The 19814-nt window shown below is 42.1% G+C and overlaps 1 protein-coding gene across 2 annotated transcripts; it reads left to right on the top strand.

The window, feature by feature from the left end:
* Positions 1–3939: 3939 nt before the first annotated feature.
* LOC125902341 (protein zyg-11 homolog) lies at positions 3940–19814 on the top strand. 2 transcript variants are annotated; one of them, XM_049598603.1, is made up of 14 exons: positions 3940–4113; positions 5373–5538; positions 6778–7577; positions 7781–7921; positions 9437–9613; positions 10940–11004; positions 11287–11386; positions 11647–11697; positions 13931–14092; positions 14206–14253; positions 15730–15930; positions 16023–16075; positions 16475–16572; positions 18653–19814. In XM_049598603.1, exons 1-14 carry the CDS (start codon positions 4111–4113, stop codon positions 18832–18834), a joined length of 2247 nt encoding a protein of 748 aa, XP_049454560.1. In that variant the 5' UTR covers positions 3940–4110; the 3' UTR covers positions 18835–19814. The 2 variants fall into 2 exon arrangements, with proteins under 2 accessions (XP_049454560.1, XP_049454561.1); XM_049598604.1 differs by having other exon boundaries at positions 13934–14092.

A 19814-nucleotide genomic window follows, 5' to 3' on the forward strand; every position in this document is an offset into this window, starting at 1 on the left:
ATGTGACTGTGGTGTAGTTTCTTTATAGCCTAACATTAGCTTGTGGCTAAATTTATAATTGTGTTTTTTACTTGTAAATATTAGCATGCTGAACAAAACATGTACCCCAAACTTTGCTACAGAGCTTTATCTGCAATAATCCAAAATCCAATGGAAAAATCCCAGGTGGTCCACCTAAAGGGGCCTCTGTGTCCCTCTCTCGTAGACACGTTTGCTGAAATGCCGATTGTGTCTTTCAAAAACAACTTTAAACAGGACTACGCTCTGTTTGTGCCCAAATGTCACATGAGGGCCTATGTCCACATTTTTTCAATTCTTCTCAATGAGGAGTGAGAGTTTGCCGCTGCCTGGAGAAAAAGAGCTGCACCCGGTGTTTTTTGTTTTGGTCTATCAATTGAGTCATCAGCTGATTCCCAATCAACCAATAGCACAGCGACACACCTTCTCTGTCAGCCTGTCATCTTACTGCTCCTCATTTTAAATATGGTTCTTTCTCTGCCGTAGTTCTTTCTTGCTTCAGTCATGCGTGCTCTCCACCTCCCCATCACCACCTAGTCTTCACGGATTCATCAGCCTCATGTGCCTCAGCAGCCTCAGACTCAGCAGCCACCACCACCTGTGTCTGGACTGCATGAGAGGATTTATCCTGCAGCCGCTCAGATGTCCCGCCAAAAACTTATGTTAAATCTTAATCAGCACAAATCATCTGTTCATCTGTACACTCATATTCTGTGTTAAATACGATCTTTACTTCGTTCTTCTGTCTCTCCTGACTGAAATGTTAGTGTTCAGATATTATTGTCATAGGCACCACCAGTGCTTTTTTTAGCGATGTGTTGGGATGAAGTGCTCCCCAGTGCCCTGCCAACGCTTTCCTGCAGAAGTGGACACAGGCCCTTAGATGAATATTTCAACAAGGCATGGTCCTTCTCCACCTCATATCAGTGTACACAGATGAGAAGCCCATCTTTTCATTTTTGCCCCTGCCCCTAGAAAGTCAGTTCAGGTCACTGGTGGTAGCTATTTCTTTTTTCATATACAGAATGAAGTTATGGCCTTTGTATTCAGGGAATAGTTGTTTAGTATCAAAAATTCACATTTCACCATAACTAACACAAGCTGTTAAAGTTAAAATATCCCTCCCTCCCTCCCTCCCTCCCGCCCTCTCTCCCTCACTCTCAGCCCCTCCTTGTGGCTAAATGAGTTTATTACCACCTCCACCTCCACAGCTGCTGTATGGCCCTTGTTTAATCCTAAAAAGTGTACCTGTAAGCAGTGCTGGAAAAAGTATTTAGATCCTAATGTTGATGTCCGTGTTGCATTCTACTGCTGTAAGTAGTTAAATCTACATAAGCACATGCATTATATTCTAGAAATGTTTGTAGGCTCGATGTCCTGAGAGACATATGTCTTTGAGAAGTCAACTTTTTATGAGCTGAGAAAAACAGCCCTGTTTTCAGCTTTGTGACGATGCTTTTTCCAGCTGATCCAAGAGGGTTTTCAATAGTTTATTTAATCTAAAAACAGGAGGATGAGGAAAACTTCCTCAGCCCACAAAAGAGACACTTAATCCTTCAGTTTATCTGAAAAAAATCAAATTAAAAATCACCAAATTTGGAGATAGGCTGCATTGTTTTTACTGGACAGGAAGGAGATGAAAAGTTGCAATCTAAAACTGAAGCTGGTAGACAAAGGCAGTGGAGTAAAAAGTAGAAAAATTGCTTCTGAGATGTAGTGGGGTAGAAATATAACATTGCATACAATGGAAGTACTCAAGTGAAGTACAAATGCCTTGAATTTGTACTGAAGCACAGAACTTGAGTCAGTGTACCTAGCTACATTTCTCCCCTTCCTATAGATGTGCAAAGACATACAGAAGATACTACAGTAGATGGACAGTGTTGAGGAAATGTATTAAATGTGAAAGTATTTGAATGTAACCATGTATCATTTGCCTTAGAGTCCTTTACTGTCTGCATGCAGGCATGTGATGATGCTCCACTGTGTCTGAAGGTTAAGACACAGTAAGATGAGGACCTTGTAGTTTAGACTCCAATGTTAAACAGACTCGACCAAGGGTGATTAACCAAGTGTACATTTTTCCACCCCAGATAGATAGATAGTTTTTCTTCATTGAACATTGTGAACAGAGACATTCAGCAGGTAAAAAGGTAGATATCAGTCATTGATTTTCTGTAACCGCGTATCCTCTTGAGTGTCGTGGGAGCCTATCCCAGCTGACAATGGGTGAGAGGCAGGGGCAGGGTACATCCTGGACAGGTGACACATAGAGACAGACAACCATTCACACTCACATTCACACCTACGGCCAATTTAGAGTCACCAATTAACCTGCATGTCTTTGGACTGTGGGAGGAAGCCGGAGTACCCGGAGAAAAGCCACGCTGACACGGGGAGAATGTGCAAACTCCGCACAGAAGAGCTCCCTCCTGGGTTCAAACCAGGAACCCTCTTGCTGTGAGGCGACAGTGCTAACCACTGTACCACCATGCCGCCCACATATCAATAAGATGAAAAAAATTATTATTATTATTATTTATTTTACTTTATTGTCCACTTTAATATTTTATTTTATGTTAATGTCTACTTTAATATTTTATTTTATTCTATTTTATTCTAATGTCTACTTTAATATCTATTTTATTTATTTCATTGTCTATTTTAGTATCTTATTTATATCTTCATCTTTATCTCTTGTTTCCATTCATGCTGTATTTCTATTTCTACTTTGCACGGAGCATTGGAACAAAAACAATTTCCCCCCGGGGATTAATAAAGTATTCTGAATCTGAATCTGAAAAAGTAAATAATTTAAATAAAAAATAAAGTCTAAACATAATACATAAACAATAACATCACTAAAGTCAATATAAACCATAATCAGGGGCTACAGAAAAATAGTTCTTTAAAATATAACAATGTACGTTCACTATTTTGTTTATCCTAAGGCAGGGGTCGGCAACCTGTGCCTCTGGAGCCAAAATTAAATACTGTACATTTTACTTCACTGCATTTATTGGACATAAGTTACTTTGCAGATTTAGATTATTAACACACAAAAATATTGAAAATAAAATAAAATGAGCTCCCCCTTTAGCAACTGCACCATTAAAATAATGAACACATAATTTTAATGGTGCAGCACACAGTTCAAACCCACAATATGTGACTATGTGACCTAACCAGCACACTACATTTGGAAAGGATAAGATACGTCTTAAAGGGCAGACTCCCAGAATATATCACAGTCTGGCAACCTCTCATATCACATCTTGCACAAAGTACAATTCCTGAGTTGTAACCCACTCTACTACAATATCCCAGTATGAGTATGAGTTCATGAGTGAGGAATAGAAGTCCTTTATCTAGACTTAGTTTCCCTTTTTTCATTTTAGTTGATTTGTATTATTTTCCCTCCTTTATTTATTTTATGTACATCTAATACACCTATGTTTTGTCTTATTTACATGTGCATGTTCATGTTTTCTTGCATCTGTGAACTTATAATTTCAAATCTCTTTTCTGTAAAATGAAACGAGCGCTGACACTACAACATGATAAGTGTAATTTCATCTTTGACTCAATAAAAACACTTATAATTCATCAGTGTAATACATATCATTCAGAAATGGGCCATTCTGCTTAATAAATAGCCTGCGTTTCCTTTGGTACTTATAAATATGATTTAAATATATTTAGATTTTAATATTTTTTGCTTTTACTTGAGTAAAATTTGAAGTATTTTACACTGTGGCATTGCTATTTTTATTTAAGTAAAAGATCTGATTACTTCTCCCCCCACTGCAGATAATTATCTTATGGCATAAAGTAAACAAGCTAATGCACTTTACAACGAGCCCTCGGTGACGTCACGCGCAGGAACCAATAGGAGGCGGTCATCTTGTGACAGTTGATACTCGACGGTCAGCAGCAGCGACTGTAAACAAACCAGTAGGTTTCACAACTTTGATTTAAAGGGAAGACATGGATGAAGATAATGACTTATGTTAATTTAAAATTCAGATGAACGACGTGTAACCTTTTTTTTTCTTGTTTATTTATTTTCTGTCGACTGTTTACTTTCCAGGCATGGTAAGTTTGACTCGCTCACTTCTTTCAAATGTTTTAGTGTCGTAAACTTTGTGTCAGTGTCAAATGTTTAGCCCATACACCGAGCTATATGACCCGTTGCTTTTGTCCACTGTGCCCTGCAGAGAGCGGCTGGATTAGGTGATTTAAACGGGCTTTACTTGAGTCAGTGCTTCATCTGCTGCGGATAAAATTAGACTCCTGCCGTTTAAGAGATCCTGTATCAGTGTGGAGCTGCTGAGCCCCCGGGGAGTAAGCCTGCGAGACAACTGTCAGGGCGTAGATACATGTCTATGGACAAAATTAATAATATATATATAGGCTATATTTTAATAGCACCCTCTTATTTTAGGTTTACCTCTAAATATTTTTAGTAGGCCTATATCAGTTAAAGGTCCAGTGTTTAAGATTTAAATGGATCTTTTGGTGTCTAGCAGCGAGGATTGCAGATTGCAACCAGCTGAAACTTCTCCTGGTTAGAATTCCTTCAGTGTTCATTGTTCAGGAGGTTTTTACGAGCCGAATTATCCACAGAGGTCTCTTCTTCTCCAGAACAAACAGACCAGGTGATTAAAACTAGCAAAAACACCGAATAAAGAGGTTTCATGTTAAATTACGTATTTCTCTGACACTGTTTGGCACATTGCAGACGGCCTACTAGCCAAGTACCTGCACATGTGCTCACCTTTTTCTCTCTGATAAGTTAATGTGTACGCACGTTATTTCTGATCAAGAGGTCCAGGAGGCTTTTACCAGAAGCCGAATCATCCACAGAGGTCTCCTCCTCTCCAAAACAAACAAACCTGTTGATTGAAACTGTGAAAAACACTGAATAAAGCAGTTACATGTTACAAATAAGTGTTTCTCCAATGCTGTTTGTCATGTCGGAGACAGGCCGCTAGCCCAGCACCTGCTAATCTGTGCTGAACCTTTTTCTTTGATAACTTAATAAGCACAGGTCATAAGCACGCACTTATTAATTCCTTGCCCTTTGAACACACGGTGCTACGACCAATTGCATGGTATAGTGAGGTCCTTGGATCGGCCCTGCCAGGGTCCGTCACCGCCCTGTCAGAGCACGAGAAGACGATCAAACTTGACTATCTAGAAGAAGAAAAACCTTTAACCCGGACCTTTAATGTTGTCTCTTTATTTTGGGTGAACTGACCCTTTTAGATGAATGCACTTTTGCCTATTCCTACACCATGACGTATAATTACCCAGCTGTATGATTGTTCTGATTACCTGCTCATGTGTTGCAGGATGCTGAGGGCCCCCAGGCCCTGTGCGACCTCTGCATGGCTCAGGTGTGTCGCAGCCTGGATGTCCTGTGCAGCAGACGAGCAGACGGCTCCATGAGCCTCAGCTGGGCCCCGGTCTTCCCACAGGAGATGGCAGACCAGCTACTGCGTAAGATGGCAGCTAAAGGTAGGTCAGGAGGGCAGAAAAGGCTCTGACAGCATCAGTACAAACAACTGAGGGCTAGAATGTAGGTTTTGTTTTGACGTCTGGGGAGACACATATTAAGCAGTGGGTCTGAGAAATTTTGTGCATCATACACTTTTTTTCCTGCCTTGTGGTGAATTTTTATGCACCATTTGTGCCTTTTCTGCATCAATTTGTGGTGGAAATGTTATGGTACTTCCTGCTTTTACTGTAAATAGTTGCTTAATCTTCTTTACGTTTTAGGACAGATTATACTAGTTGCTTTTGAGGTTGCAGCCTGCTTCAATTGAGCTCAGACTGGCCAGTTCACACCACTACAACATTTCTCTGCAATGTTTAAAATGGTTTTGTCTCATCATGAATCTTTGGTCTGAACTGGGCTTAAGATAGCTAGCCGGCATTCCAGAACCAGAAGAGGCATGATGGGAGTGACGTGTAAGACAAAAGTGTTGGCCTCCAGTGTGACATATACCATATGTGTCTGCAGTTTTTTCTAAACAATAACAATGGGAAAACATGACAATAACAATAATTTACTGTCCCTGCCAGCTGATCTTGCCCTCTGCTTTGAGGTTAAGGAGCTCAAATGTGGACATTTTAGGTTGCTTCCTATGTGAGTTAGCCGCTAACTGCCTCTAGCTGCTTTTTAAGCATCCTGACGGTAGGTCACACACATAATGCATCGTCAAAACGTCACACCCATCCTGTCCAGCTGGTTGTCCCTTTTAGACGTCGAGTTGGAGCTGTTACTACCTCCACTGCTGGCAAAAGGGGAGAAAACTCTGTCCCCTGTACATTTTGTACAAAACGGCGAAATAATGATGCAACATTCGCCCTTAAACAGGCTGTGTAAAGAGTTAGCTAGTTTTATGTTCTTATCGGTAGGGGACAAATGCATGTCTACTGTATATAGGTGGGGACGTATCCCCTGTGTCCCCCCAAAATCTGCGCCTATGACTTGTTCTGCAGCAAGTTGAAGAAAAGGGACAAATGGACTCACACCACCACACATATGACTTACCTATGACCTTTAATTCTTCAGGCACAAAACTTCTTGTATAAACAAAAGATAATTGCAATGTCATCCTATCATTATATGATTTCTTAGTTCTCAGTTTACTATGCCAGGCTGAAATGGTGGGAAAAGTCTGTTACATAAACATAAATGTGGCTGATGCTGCTTTTTCCTACAACGTCCCTCTGTTTCTTTCTCCCCACAAGAGATCCTGAATGACACAACTGTTGGGATTTTCCGCAACTGCAAAGAGCTCCGCCTGCGCCGAGCCTCCATCCGCTGCTGTCCAGTGTCCGCAGAAGCTTTCCGCCTGGCCCTCTGCCCTCACCGGCTCCAGGAACTCGATGCCTCCTGGGTCTCTGGTGGCCTCACTGTGGCGAACATTGTCTCAGGCCTGGCCTCCAACCCCGAGTGCAGAGCCAGCCTGCAGAGGTTGTCCCTCAATGGGCTGCATGTGGACTGGCAGTCTCTGGTGGTGGATGGAGGGACCCATGATGGCTTCAGCTCCTTGCGGGGCTTGAGGACGCTCAACCTCGCAAACACAGACCTCACTGATGCCGTCCTCGAGGATATCTGTACTCTCCCTCAGCTGGAGAGCCTGGACATCTCCTGCAGCGCTGTCACAAAGCTCACTGCGCTCCTCAATTGCAAAAACACACTGAGATCTTTGACTGTCCATCGGCTGCGGCAGCTGGATATGTCACCTGTCAGGCTGCTCTCTGTCCTCAGCCGACTTCACGCTCTCAGGCATCTAGACTTTTCAGAGGACCACTTTGCCGTGGATGACAGTGACGGGAGAGACGGGGATGAGACAGTGCGGCAGATTCTTGAGGAGAGTCCCAAGGTCCTTCCTTCCCTTGTTTCTCTAGATATCTCTGGAAGGAAGAGAATCACTGAAACAGCAGTCAGAGCGTTTGTAGAGGCCAGAGGTGGACTGATCTTCCTGGGCCTGCTAGCCACTGGGGCTAGCTCCTGTGACGTCCTGTCTTCACATGAAAACCTAAAAGTAAGGAGCTGGCATTGGACACAGAATTGATATCATACTATGGTCTGTAAGATGACAGAGAATGTGATGGTTAGACACATCAGCTTGACTCTCACATACGTTTCTCATTTGTCTTTGACTTGAGGCTCTGTCTGTAAATGCACTGAAAATGCCTGCTGCATTTCCTGTCTCTCTGATGATGCTGATGTGCTGTGTATGCTCAGGTAACTGGAGAGGCTAATGGGAACCAGGTGTGTGAGGCCCTGAGAAGGTACAGAGACCGCGAGTGCTTCATACGAGAGGCCCTCGTCCATCTCTACAATCTAACCACTGACATTGACAAACCACAACCGGACATGCTAAAGGTACAATGGTTAGCGTTGTGCTGGGAAAATATCTTTAATGTATCATCCAAAAAGTAAAGGTTGTGAACAAGCCAACAGTTAAGAACAGATTATCTAAGCCAGTTTATTTCAGAGAAAGGTGAGGACAGCTAAAATGTTGCTAATAAGCCCTCCTTACACATGAAATGGGCATGCCAAAAAATAAAGTCAGACACATTGTAAAATACTTTTAAAAATCTGCTATGATTAATATTTTGGTTTTCCCTCCAAAAAAAAAAGATTCTCCAGTACTAAACCATAGATATCTAATGGTACCTAATACAGAAGGAATCACATTGTAAGGAACAAGAATTACACTTTGATAATTGCATTTTATGGTAAATTTATTATGACTTCAATGTTTTACTCCAGTGTTGCACAACAACTCCACTTATTCTCTGCAGGATGGGATGCTGAAGCTTAGTCAGCGAGTTAATCCTTTATTTAAACAGGAAGTCTCAATGATACCAAGATTTCCTCTCCAAAAGAATAATACAGCGTAAGCACAGAAAAACACACAGAAATTAACAACAGCACAACAACCATTCCCAGAGTAAAGGACACAAGTTCAAGTAGCGTTCAAAATGCTCAAGTATAACTGGGAGGTAGACCTAGGCAATGAATACCATAAATAAGATTGGCAGAACGTTTAGAACCATCAGACTACACTTGCAACAGGCTTGCAGAAATTCAGTATAAAATGTTACATAGGCTCAGTATAGCTCTTGTTACCCTCCGCAGGATATCTTGAACTATCTCCCCCATTTGCCGGAAGTGTAAAACAGACCTGGGGACTCTTCCACTGCTTTTGGGAGTGCAATCTAAATGCTAGATACTGGAGTCCCATAGCTTGTGAGTTGTGTGGGATTTTTAGGACCACAATAAGAAAGGATCCAGGGCTATTGCCTTCAAAAGAAGTAGCAGTCTCCCATGATCATTATAGATTGCTTGACAAACTTTTGCTCCTTGCTCCTAAATGCGTCCTGTTGAAAATGGATCAAAGACACCCCACCCACAGTCCGGTACAGGGAGATTTTTAGTGTCTTAACTCATGAAAGAAGAAGTGCTGTCCTTGCATTTCAAACCAGTTTTTTCGAGTTCATTTTGAACAAACTGTAGAGCTAAAGCTAAAATGTCCTCTGATCTGACATTAAAATTACTGTGTTTAGTTGTGATTGGAAAGAGGAGGTAAAGAAGAATGTTCTAGTACAGATAAATAGTACAATGCAACATCATGGCTGTCTGGGTAAGTAGTTGTAGGAGGTGGGAGGGTTACACACTAATAACATCTGTGAGATGTCCTGTCCCTTCTCTGTCCTCTACTGATGAAGCTTCAGTGAGGCAGCTGAAAAAGAAGAGATGAAGACATAGCACACATCACACCCCTCTTCCCCCCACATCCAGCCTTTCTATACAGTTTACAATCAGTCACAAACACAGACTGTTTCTTACCCAGAGTCACGTGTAATTACGAGACACACTTCTTGTTTCCTGTAGCTGGTACTGAGTGGGATGCAGAGCCACCCCACCTCCCTGCACGTCCACCTGGTGGCCACAGCATGTGTGTTCAACCTGACCACTCAGGACCTGGCGGAGGAAATGCCTGTCAGCCTGCTTAGCTCCACCGTCACCCAGCTGCTGTACGCCATGAAGACCTTCCCCAACAACCAACAGGTCAGCGGATGTGCTCAGTGTTTCAGATTACAGATCCATAATGATATCATGTCGTTACACAACAGCAAAATGTGGCACAGAGCAGCTCTGCTGCTACCAGCTGGTTCATTCATCGGATTCTGACCTCGTATATGCTGCTTTTGGTCGCAGCTTCCATCCCGCCGCTTTCAGTGTGTATTTGTAGTTCTGGTCTTTCAGGGGCAGATTCACAAGGTGCTCTTGTGGCTGTAAACCCTGCACAAATTAGACAAAAACAAACGAATATCGAAGCGAATATCGTCTCACTGCACCTGTGCTGTTTTGTGCTGTAGTTCCAGTCCAGTGTACCAGCCTAAACTGGTGTAATTTAATGCATCTGACATTGTGATAGGTTCTGGCAAAGTCCATAGCTTACATCAGAATCATCTGCTGACAGCGTTGTGGCCCTTAGTCCAACTTGTATTCATTAGTAATAAGCGATATGACAATGTGATGAACATTATACATGTTTGTAAACGGACTAATCGAGCCACTAATGTTTAACAGGCTGTGAGCTCAGAATTGCGACACGAAGGAGATCAAATCCCAGTACAGGTGGGAGGGGCAGAGTGACGCATGTAGAGTGTTTACTAGAAAGTTCATGTGCTTTTTGGGGTGACCAGATGAGACACAGCAGAGTAAACTGCACCAATATGGCAACAATTTGGATTTGAAGCTGATGGAAGAGGTATTCACAGATGAGAGAGCCAAAATGAGAGCAAAACGGAGGCCTCTGGTTTACTGATAACTGTCACTGGAACAGCTACAAAGCAATTTTCTCACACACAAATGAAACTCTCCAAGGACACAGTTCACTTCAGGTACAATGAAGCCGTACACACAGAAAGAAGCAGAATATTAAATGTTTATATATGGTAATGACAAATGTTGTTCCTACAGTCATGTTTAAATTCCTTGTCTAAAGTTTTGAGGAATGCGTCTGCAGCTTGCTGGTCTGAAAATTAGCTGTATTTTTCTTTCTGCAGTTGTTCTGCCAACTTTGTTTGACTTTGTGGAAAGTCACCAGACGCCAAAAAAAAGGCAAATTGCCCTCAGCTGCAAAACTTCATTAGTGTGTTTGTCCTGTGATATCATTAGCACAATGTCTTTTGTGAATCAGACTTTGAGGTGGGGCAGATAGAGGTTGAGTAATGTGCAATTCACAGTGCTCTCAGTGGCAGCAATCCATTCTTGTGAAATCTCCCTGCTGTGTTTTGTATGATATTATACCTCACACACTCTCACACACCATAATTTTTCTTACCTCCATGTGGTTCTTACATTCATGAACTGTTTCCATCTCTCCAGGTGCAAAAGAACTGCCTGCTGGCGCTCTGCAGTGACTACATCCTTCAGGATGTCCCCTTTGACAAGTTAGTTAATTCCTTGCACTTAAAATATGATGTATGAGCCCAGAGTTACGCAGTAGCCAAGATAATCAGTGCACTCATGGAGGGGCACTGTAATGTTTTTCAAACAAAGTTGGGATCCAGCTAAAATATATTTTGTCTTGTAATGTAAGTGCCAAAAGAAATAGTTCTTCCAAATGTAAGAGTGCAGACCTGACCTCAGATTTTCCCAAACTTTCTCTGTACATCACTGGTTTATTTTAGTAATACTGTGTTCCTTATATCCATAATGTGATCATGGTTCAGGTATTTAGCTGCCACCCTGGTGATTAACTGGCTACGCAGCCACGAGGATCCGACCCTTCAGAGGATGGCTGTGGCTGTCATCTCCATTCTGGTGTCCAAGGTCAAGACACTGCTCACTTACTGTGCATTAGTCTGCTGCAGAAAAATAGCACGGCATCTGTTAGTCCCACCTGTTAAGAGCCCCATGCCTCAGTCACCTCCTGCTCCTCTGTGACACTAGTTTCAACTGCTGGCTTCATGCTTTCATTTAGTCCAGATAAATGGAGCCAATTTTAAATAAATGTACAATCTGTTCTAGTTTGACATTTAGGAAAATGTGTGGAATTCAAAGAAGCACTCATCTGTGTGTTTTATTTGCAGTTGTCCACAAAGGAGACGGCTCAGCTCGGCAAGGACGTCTTTATTATGAAGGTACGTTAACACTTACAGGGTATTTAGTTTCAAACTTACACAACGTCCCCGGCTTAGCACCTGATATGCATCAGTGTATTCTAGTTCTCTCTCTGTCTTTCTCACCTGCTGTATTTTCCATTACCCACTGTGTATACTCTGAGAAATAAGGGTTCTTCGTGGAGGGCTGAGGATCTACCCTGAACCATTTGCTCCTAAAGAACTGTTAAGGACGCTTTTTAATCCAAAGAACGCTTTTTTGAATCATGGTTTATTTAAGGGTTCTTGGTAAAGGCTCATTTATACTCCCTTTATGTACGAAAATGTATACATCCGTTTCAAACGATGTTACCATCTCTGCCCACATACTTCCATGCGCCCTTTACATTGGCATGGATGTTAACCAATATATCCACCAGGGGGCAGCCCAGAGTCAAAAGTTTATGACAACAACAAACTCAAAAACAAACATGGCGACTGTGGAGGAGATATTGATAATGTACCTCTTGCGTAAAAGACAAAAACAGAGGCAGCGTTGTAGGAGGCGGTTGTTGGTGATGCCGTTAAATACATCGCAACTGGAGGACGGAGATTTTTTTTCTCTAGTACTGCCGATGAGAGAAATTGACGACAAGCGTCATTTTCCGCTGGGGCATTCGAAAACTTGCTTCGCTGGGTGGCTCCCCACATCCAGCATGACAAGTTGCACAGCGCGCCTGTGAGTGAGGCAGAGCGACTAGCTGTCACCCTGCACTTTCTCATTCCGCCATTCTTATCTCTTCTTCTTCTTAGCTCACTAGAGCTACATTTCGGGTATTGACAGCAACACTGCCCCCACGGTTTCCAGTGGTACTGCTCCATTTGGCCCGTATCCGTAAGCTTTATGGAAACGTGCAGAAATACGGACGAAATGAATGCGGAGCATGGACACAGGGCTCCGTCCGTATCCGGATCCATATTTAACGTTCAGCATAAATTGGCCTTAAAACTAAAGATTCCATTTAAGACCCTTTTTTAATCCAAACAACCCGTTTTGCAAGAAAGAGTTCTTCAATGATCTTTGTAAGACTAAAGGTTCCATTAATGACCCTTATTTAATCCAAGAAAACCTTTCTTTTTGGAGCAAGGTTTCTTTCAGGGTGATTTGTAAGACTGAAGGTTCCATTAAGGACCCCTTTTCATCCAAAGAACCCATGTGGTTTCTTTAAGGTTCTTTGTAAGACTTAAGTTTTTTTCTTTTCTGTCAAAGAACCCTTTTTGAAAGAACGAGGTCCTCAGGCTTCTTTATAAGACTAAAAGCTTCCATCAAGGACTATTTTTAATCCAAACCCTTTTTGAAGCATGGTTTCTTCAAGGGCTCTTTGTAAGACTTAATGTTCCATTAAGAACCCTTTTCATTCGAAGAACCCTTTTTGAAAGAAAAAGTTCTTCAGGGTTCTTTGTAAGACTGAAGGTTCCATTAAGGACTGTTTTTTAAGCCAAAGAACCCTTTTTGGAAGCAAGGTTTCTCCCAGGGTTCATTGTAAGACTTAAGGGTCAACTAAGTACCCTTTTTTTTTTTTTTTCAAAAAACCCTTTTTGAAAGATAGAGTTGTTCAAGGGTCTTTGAAAGACTAGTCATTAAAACAAGCAAGTTAAAAAAACCCAACATAATCATGTAACAGAGAGCCGCTGTGACTTTGTGTCCTGCTACCATCAATTATCCTCCCCACAATCACAATTAAACTAAGGGTTCTTTGTGGAACATCTCTTAGGAAGTTTTAGGTGAAACCTTTCACAGATGGTTTTCGGTATAATCCGAGCTCCAAGTAGAAGCTTCCAGACACCAAACAGGTTTGTCCTTTGTGGACAAGCTAAAGACTCCTATATGGTTCTAGTTAGCACCTTTATTTTTAAGAGTGTATATGTACTCATTTACTCACTGTCACCTCATTGCTCCATGCACTCGTCCTTCATGGTTTACTGTCACTCCATTATTCAATTACACTTCTCTATTTCATTCTTTGTGTATGTAATCAAGCTTCTCTCCATGCTTCAGTTATTTTCACTTATTGTATGTCAGGTGCCAATTATCAATATAAAAAAAACATTTGTCCAACGGTTGAATTCAATACTGCCAAAGGATGTTTCCTGTATATCCACAAATTTATTTACAAAAGTTGATTATCTTTTTTTTATGTTTGGCTCCTGCATGGTTCCTCTCTATCACTCCCCTCCTCTCATGCTTTCTCCACTCATTCACTCCATCTCACAGCAGCTGCTGGCAATTGTGCAGCAGAAAGCCATGGATGGAGTGGTGGACTCAACTCTGAGGTTTGCCCTGAGCGCTCTGTGGAACCTGACAGATGAGATGCCCGCTGCTGCTCTCAATTTTATCGAGTGCCAGGGCCTGGAGCTGTACGAGGAAGTTTTGGAGGTAGAAGAGCCCCAGAAATACACTGATGGATACATTAATACAGAAAGGCACCCACACAGAGGATCACACACACACAAACTTTTTCTTATTCTGTCCTTTTGTTTGTGTTGCAGACCTACTACACTGAACCTTCCATTCAGCAAAAAGTTCTTGGCCTCCTGGTGGGTTCAGTGTGTGTATACGTGCCATTTTTGGTTGAGAACAAGTTTTTTGAGCATGTGCCACAGAGCTGCATGTTCTTGTTTTTTGTTTGTTTAAACTAAAAAGTGATATTCCATAGCTTTGTGATAATGTCCTCCCAAAATAGAATTTAAAAAGTTTTACTTGAACAAACATGTTGTAGTTGGATCCATTTACAACCCATCTGTGTTTGCAGATTATGCTTATTTTTATTTTTATTTTTTTGCAATCATGCCCACATTCAGAGCTCATAGCCTGGGTAGGCAGTTGGCAAATTCCATAATAAACTTTGTAATTGTAATTCAGGTGGACTGAGAGAAAACTAGACTTCTGCACCTCCTCTTGGCTCTGTTTTCAGGCTTTAGAAAAGCTAGCCTGTGGCTAATCACAGGTCATTTCAGAGATTGGGTATTCCTGTTGGCTGTTCTATAAATGCAGATACAAGCGCACATCCCTTTGGTGAAAGCCTGAGTCAGTGGCGGACAAAGCTGCTATTCCAGTATTGGCAACAACTGCCTACACTGCAGAGTAACTCAAAAAAGGAAGTTGGACTTATCTTAAAAAGAGTCTGACAATAAACGAAACAAAACATGTCCGTATTTGTGAAGCATTTCAGAGATGGAGAGAAAATGTTGCTAATAGTTTAGCCTTCTGCTAACTGGAGCTAAAAGCTCATCGTTGGGACATTAATTAATTCAAATTCATGTTTATGTAGCTAATGTTAGCTAGAGCCTTGAATCACCGTAAATCCACTGCCTTACTCCAGCTGTTACAGAGCACCTCGCCGGGAAAAGAGCGGACAGTAATTTGAGACACAGACCCCAAATCAGCGGCTGCAGCAGCCCGAATCCTGCCAGCGCAAATCCCATCTTCTTGCTGCATCAGCAAACTTTCTGTTGCTGCTGTTACACAGGTTAAACTGCTGCCACTGGCCACCAGGTCGCTGTGATGCACACTGGGCAGGTCCATTATTTAAGCTGCTGCCTGCTCCCCTCTAAGGGAAACAGTCCACAGCAGCAAGGAGGAAGATAGAGGGACTGTCGGGTAGCTAACGCTAGCTAGCTAATTCTTGTCTTATTTGTTGCTTTATAAACAGACAGCGATAGAGGAAGGGTTGAGAGAATGCTCTGCGTGACACTGTTCAATGAAATAGGATTGAATACAGTGTGGGGAAACACTGGGTTACTGTATGAAGCATGTGCATATAGCCATGGTCATCTGGTGGGAGTTTAGTGGGAGGGGCTTAGGACAGAGAGGGGAGAGCTATAGGAGGAGGCTGTATATTAAAATTCTGCCCTTTTATTGCCTTTGCCAGACTTCTGCCTACCCCAGTTTTAATGCTGTGACATCAGGCAGCATTGGCTTTTTCCCCAAATATTTAAATTGATTTGACCAATAAGAATAAAATCTCTTTGTTGTTAATCTGAAATAAACAGCCCCTGTATCCCCTCTGGCAGAACAACATAGCAGAGGTGGAGATGTTACAGGCCGACCTGATGGAGAAGGACCTGCTGGAGCACATCCTCGGCCTGCTGCAGGACACCCAGCTGGACGTGGGGGTCCGTTACTTTGCAGGGGGGACTCTGGCACAGCTCGCCTCCAGATCAGAGGCCTGGACCCTGGACGAGGATTTCCGCAGCACCATACTGGAGGAGCTGGTGTGTGTGAGAGGCAAAAGTTTTGGACGCTGGTCTGCTGTCCGTCATTTAACACAGAGTAACACTCAGGAGGTGTCTTTCTGTCTTTGCAGCATGCATCCATAATGACATGGACACAACTCGAGAGAGAAATGGTCTCATACAGGTGAGAGCAATGCAAACTGGACAAACAGAAAGAAAGCTTTTCAGGAGTAGAGTCATTTTTATCTGTTAATTCAACATCAAATGCAAGCTACATGTTATATATAACACTTAATGTCATCTCCCACCATTTCCCAACATTTTATCAAGTTGCTGAAGTGTCATATAGGGATTTGTCACATGGAATACCACCAGGACTGCTAGAGAAAGGCCAGACTATCACAAGATGCATTTATCTATTGAAAATTTTTTCTACGAGTGACACCTTAGTTTACATTCACCGGATGGCACTGATACCAAAGAAAATCTACTCACTGGTTACACAGTACCAAACAGAAATGCCCAGAATTAGTCAGAAGTGCAGCGTTTTTAATCCGAGTGTCTCCTTGTGTTCACACTCCAGGTCGTTCCGTCCATTTTGTCCTCTGCTTCAGACTTGGCAGCCCTCAGGAGTGCAGCTGTGGGCAGTCTGGGCCATACATCTGGTCTGCAGTCAGAACAGTAAGACACACGAACAGACTGCAGAGGGGATATTGGGGTGTCAGTCAAGACTGTGTAAATTACAGTTTTAGAGCTGCTACTTTTTCGTGCAGAAATGTCAGAAAATGCTGTTTACAGATTCTCAAATATGAAGATTTCCTGCTTTTCTCATTCTTATATTAAACTAAATATCTTTGAGTTTTGGATTGTTGGTTGGACAAAAGATATGTGAAAGCATTGACTTGGACTGAGAAAACATTTCTCACTTTTGCTTTTTACATTTTATGACGGAACAATTAATCAAAAAAATAATATGCAGACCCTTTCACATCGCTTATGCAAGGTGGGAATTTTGCAGTGTTTTTCCACCTCGACATTCTTTATAAAAGGTACGATTGTGGAGTGGGGGGGGGCGGAGTTGTCTTACCCTTAAGCTTGCGGCAGAGGTAGCAACACCACCGAATTGACGTCTGTGTAAGGCCCCGACCACACAGAAAGTGTTTTAGCAGCTGGAGGCGGCCTTTAGTAATTGTTTTTAGGGAGAATGAAGCTTTTTGCTTGCTGTTTTTGCGAGTTGAAAAACTTCAACTTAGAGCAGAGTGTCTCCACTTTTTCCCCATTGTCCAGCTGAATGATTTGAGAAGCAGCGGGCCTTCTGTGGTTGTCATGACCACATGTTTACAGTTGGTGAACAATGTAAGAGAAACTGGTGTTGCTCAATTGCTTAGCAGGACCAACGGGCTCCCTGTAGTTAGTATTTATAGGCCCGACGAGAGACAGCAGGTTGTCAAACTGTCCCTGAGTCATCTTAAAATATGCCTGGAAATGTCCATAATGGGTGCAAAGCTCCTGGACCAACTGGTGATACTCCCCGTGATCCGCCCTCTTTTTTAGGGTCTCATGTACCCACACAGATCTCTGTTTCCCTGTGCCCAACAAACTATTTACTGAGAGCCTCTCACCCTCAACCAGAGCTACAGCAAGTACCCTCTGCCTCAACATTTTAGGAACAAGACACTGAGAAATAAATAAACTGTTGACTCATTACACAGGAAGGTTAGGGTAAGGAGGTGATGGGGTGGCTGCCTGGCAACAATAAAAAGTGTAGCAAGTGTTTTACTAGTGGCATTCAATTTAAAGAAAAGAAAAAGCAGTGTGGAGCGCCTCACATTTTGCAACCTGCAAAATGCTTTCTGTGTGATCGGGACCAAGGAGCAATCGGCAGGACTGTGACCCACCGCGGGAGATTTAAAAAGCTAAGTTAGCAGCTAACTTCAAAGACGAAGAACAGCAGCCAAAAATTGGGGAAACCGGGAGCTCTTTACCACCTGTGCAGAAGATGAGATCAACTGCCATATAGCAGGGCAGTAAATGATTGTTATTGCCATGTTATGCCATTGTCATTGCTTACAGAGCGCCGCCGACCCGCATGTTATATATGTATTACGTGTCATGTTCATAGGGGTCCTGTAGCGCAGTCTCTGTGTAAAAAGGGCTGGCACGTTTTCTTGAACTTTAAATGTAATTCAGTTGAAAAAGAAACAAAAAATATAAATGCAAAAAAATGGATAAATAAATATAAACATGGTACAAGAGGAGAGGAATGGCAGAGATGGCTGATGACGGGTGGCTGATGGACTGCAACAACTCTTAGCAGCATGCATGGGAAAAAAATTAAACATAATGGGTTGTAATTTATTTCTCACTTTTTTCCTGATGGTCTGAATAAGTCACTGAAGTTGTCGCTGGTCCCTTTTAAGAAATGAAGTCACTAAGAGGGTCTGAAAAGAAATTAATCTAGCGAGAACGACATCAAGTTGGCAACACTGAGCACACTGCTGTAAAGGAAAGGGGTCTCTGGATTTATAACACAAGACAGATCTACAGCATCATTGTCAAAAAGAATGCAGCATAATAATCATCTTGTTTTAATAATCATTGGAAGCCAAAATCATAATTTAAAATCAAATTCAATTAATTGCCACATTATATAATGTGAATAGATTCATGTAGACTACTCCCGAGTATTAATATTCATGTAGTAGTTGAAGCTTCCATCCCTCTCTCATGTTCTTATCACGTCTTCTCTCTGTTCCCCCAGCTTCACATTACAGCAGCATGATGGAGAATGAGGGCGTGACTGAACTTCTGAGGGCTCTGGCTGCACATCCTGACACACACGACGACATTAAAGGACTGTCAGGCAGCATCTTGCACATGGTAGAGCAACTCCGGAGTCACTCGGGGTCCTCCAACGACCAAGCGGGGCCTGGAAACTCTTGACAGAAGTGCAAAGACATTGATTTCATTCGTTTATTTTCAAATGAGCTGTGCCTAAAATGTGCTAAACATGAGGTCGCAGATACAGTGTTGGAGCACAGACAGTTCATGTCAGTCATCTGGGAATGAAAGTTTAATGGAATGAATTAATTTTATATAGAGAGTATGATCACAGGTTGTGAAAGGTTTTCCTGTTATCATCTAGCTTCAAGATCCAATGTGTAAGATTTAGGGGATTTATTAAGTGGATTTAGTGGTGAGGATTTCAGATTACAACCAACTTTCCTAGCTATAATTCCTTCAGTGTTGGTTTTTTAGGTTTTTAATCAGGAGCCACATTATCCACAGAGGTCTCTTCCTCTCCAAAACAGACAGATCTGATGATTTAAACTACTAAAAACACTGATCACAATCACAATCAGTATTTTTTCAAAGATGCTCATCGTGGATGGGCTGCTAAATGTGACTGGCGTGACAAGGACAAATGTGACAAGGACCCGCCCCCTATGTAGACGTAAACGGTTTATTCTAAGGTTAAGAAAATACAACAATTCTGATTCTCAACTGATTATACACTAAAGAAAACATAACATTATATTCCATATCTGCCAGTATATCCCCCTAAATCTACACACTGGCCCTTTAAATCTGCTGATTTAGTTTAATATCACTTAGAGATACAAACTGTTTACAGGCAGCAGTGAAAGCATATTTGCACTATTCTGAGGTCAAATTACTGTCAAGTTGGAAAATGTCTGACCTCATTAAAGTGTTGCAGAACTTAGAGACTAAGCTTGTGTTGTGAATCATGCCTAGACTCAGAACCTGTCACTAGAGGGTGCTTTGGTACTGCAGCTTCAGGGCTGTTCTGCCTTTAAGGTCTGTTTGTGTAAAATATTCAGTCATCAGATGTTTAGATTCAAGATCATGTTCCTGTGTCTGTACTGAGGGCCTCATTATAAAGCAGTCATGCTGGAAAATAA

This window comes from Epinephelus fuscoguttatus, linkage group LG15, assembly GCF_011397635.1.
Source record: "Epinephelus fuscoguttatus linkage group LG15, E.fuscoguttatus.final_Chr_v1".
In the NCBI taxonomy this organism is placed as follows: domain Eukaryota; kingdom Metazoa; phylum Chordata; class Actinopteri; order Perciformes; family Serranidae; genus Epinephelus; species Epinephelus fuscoguttatus.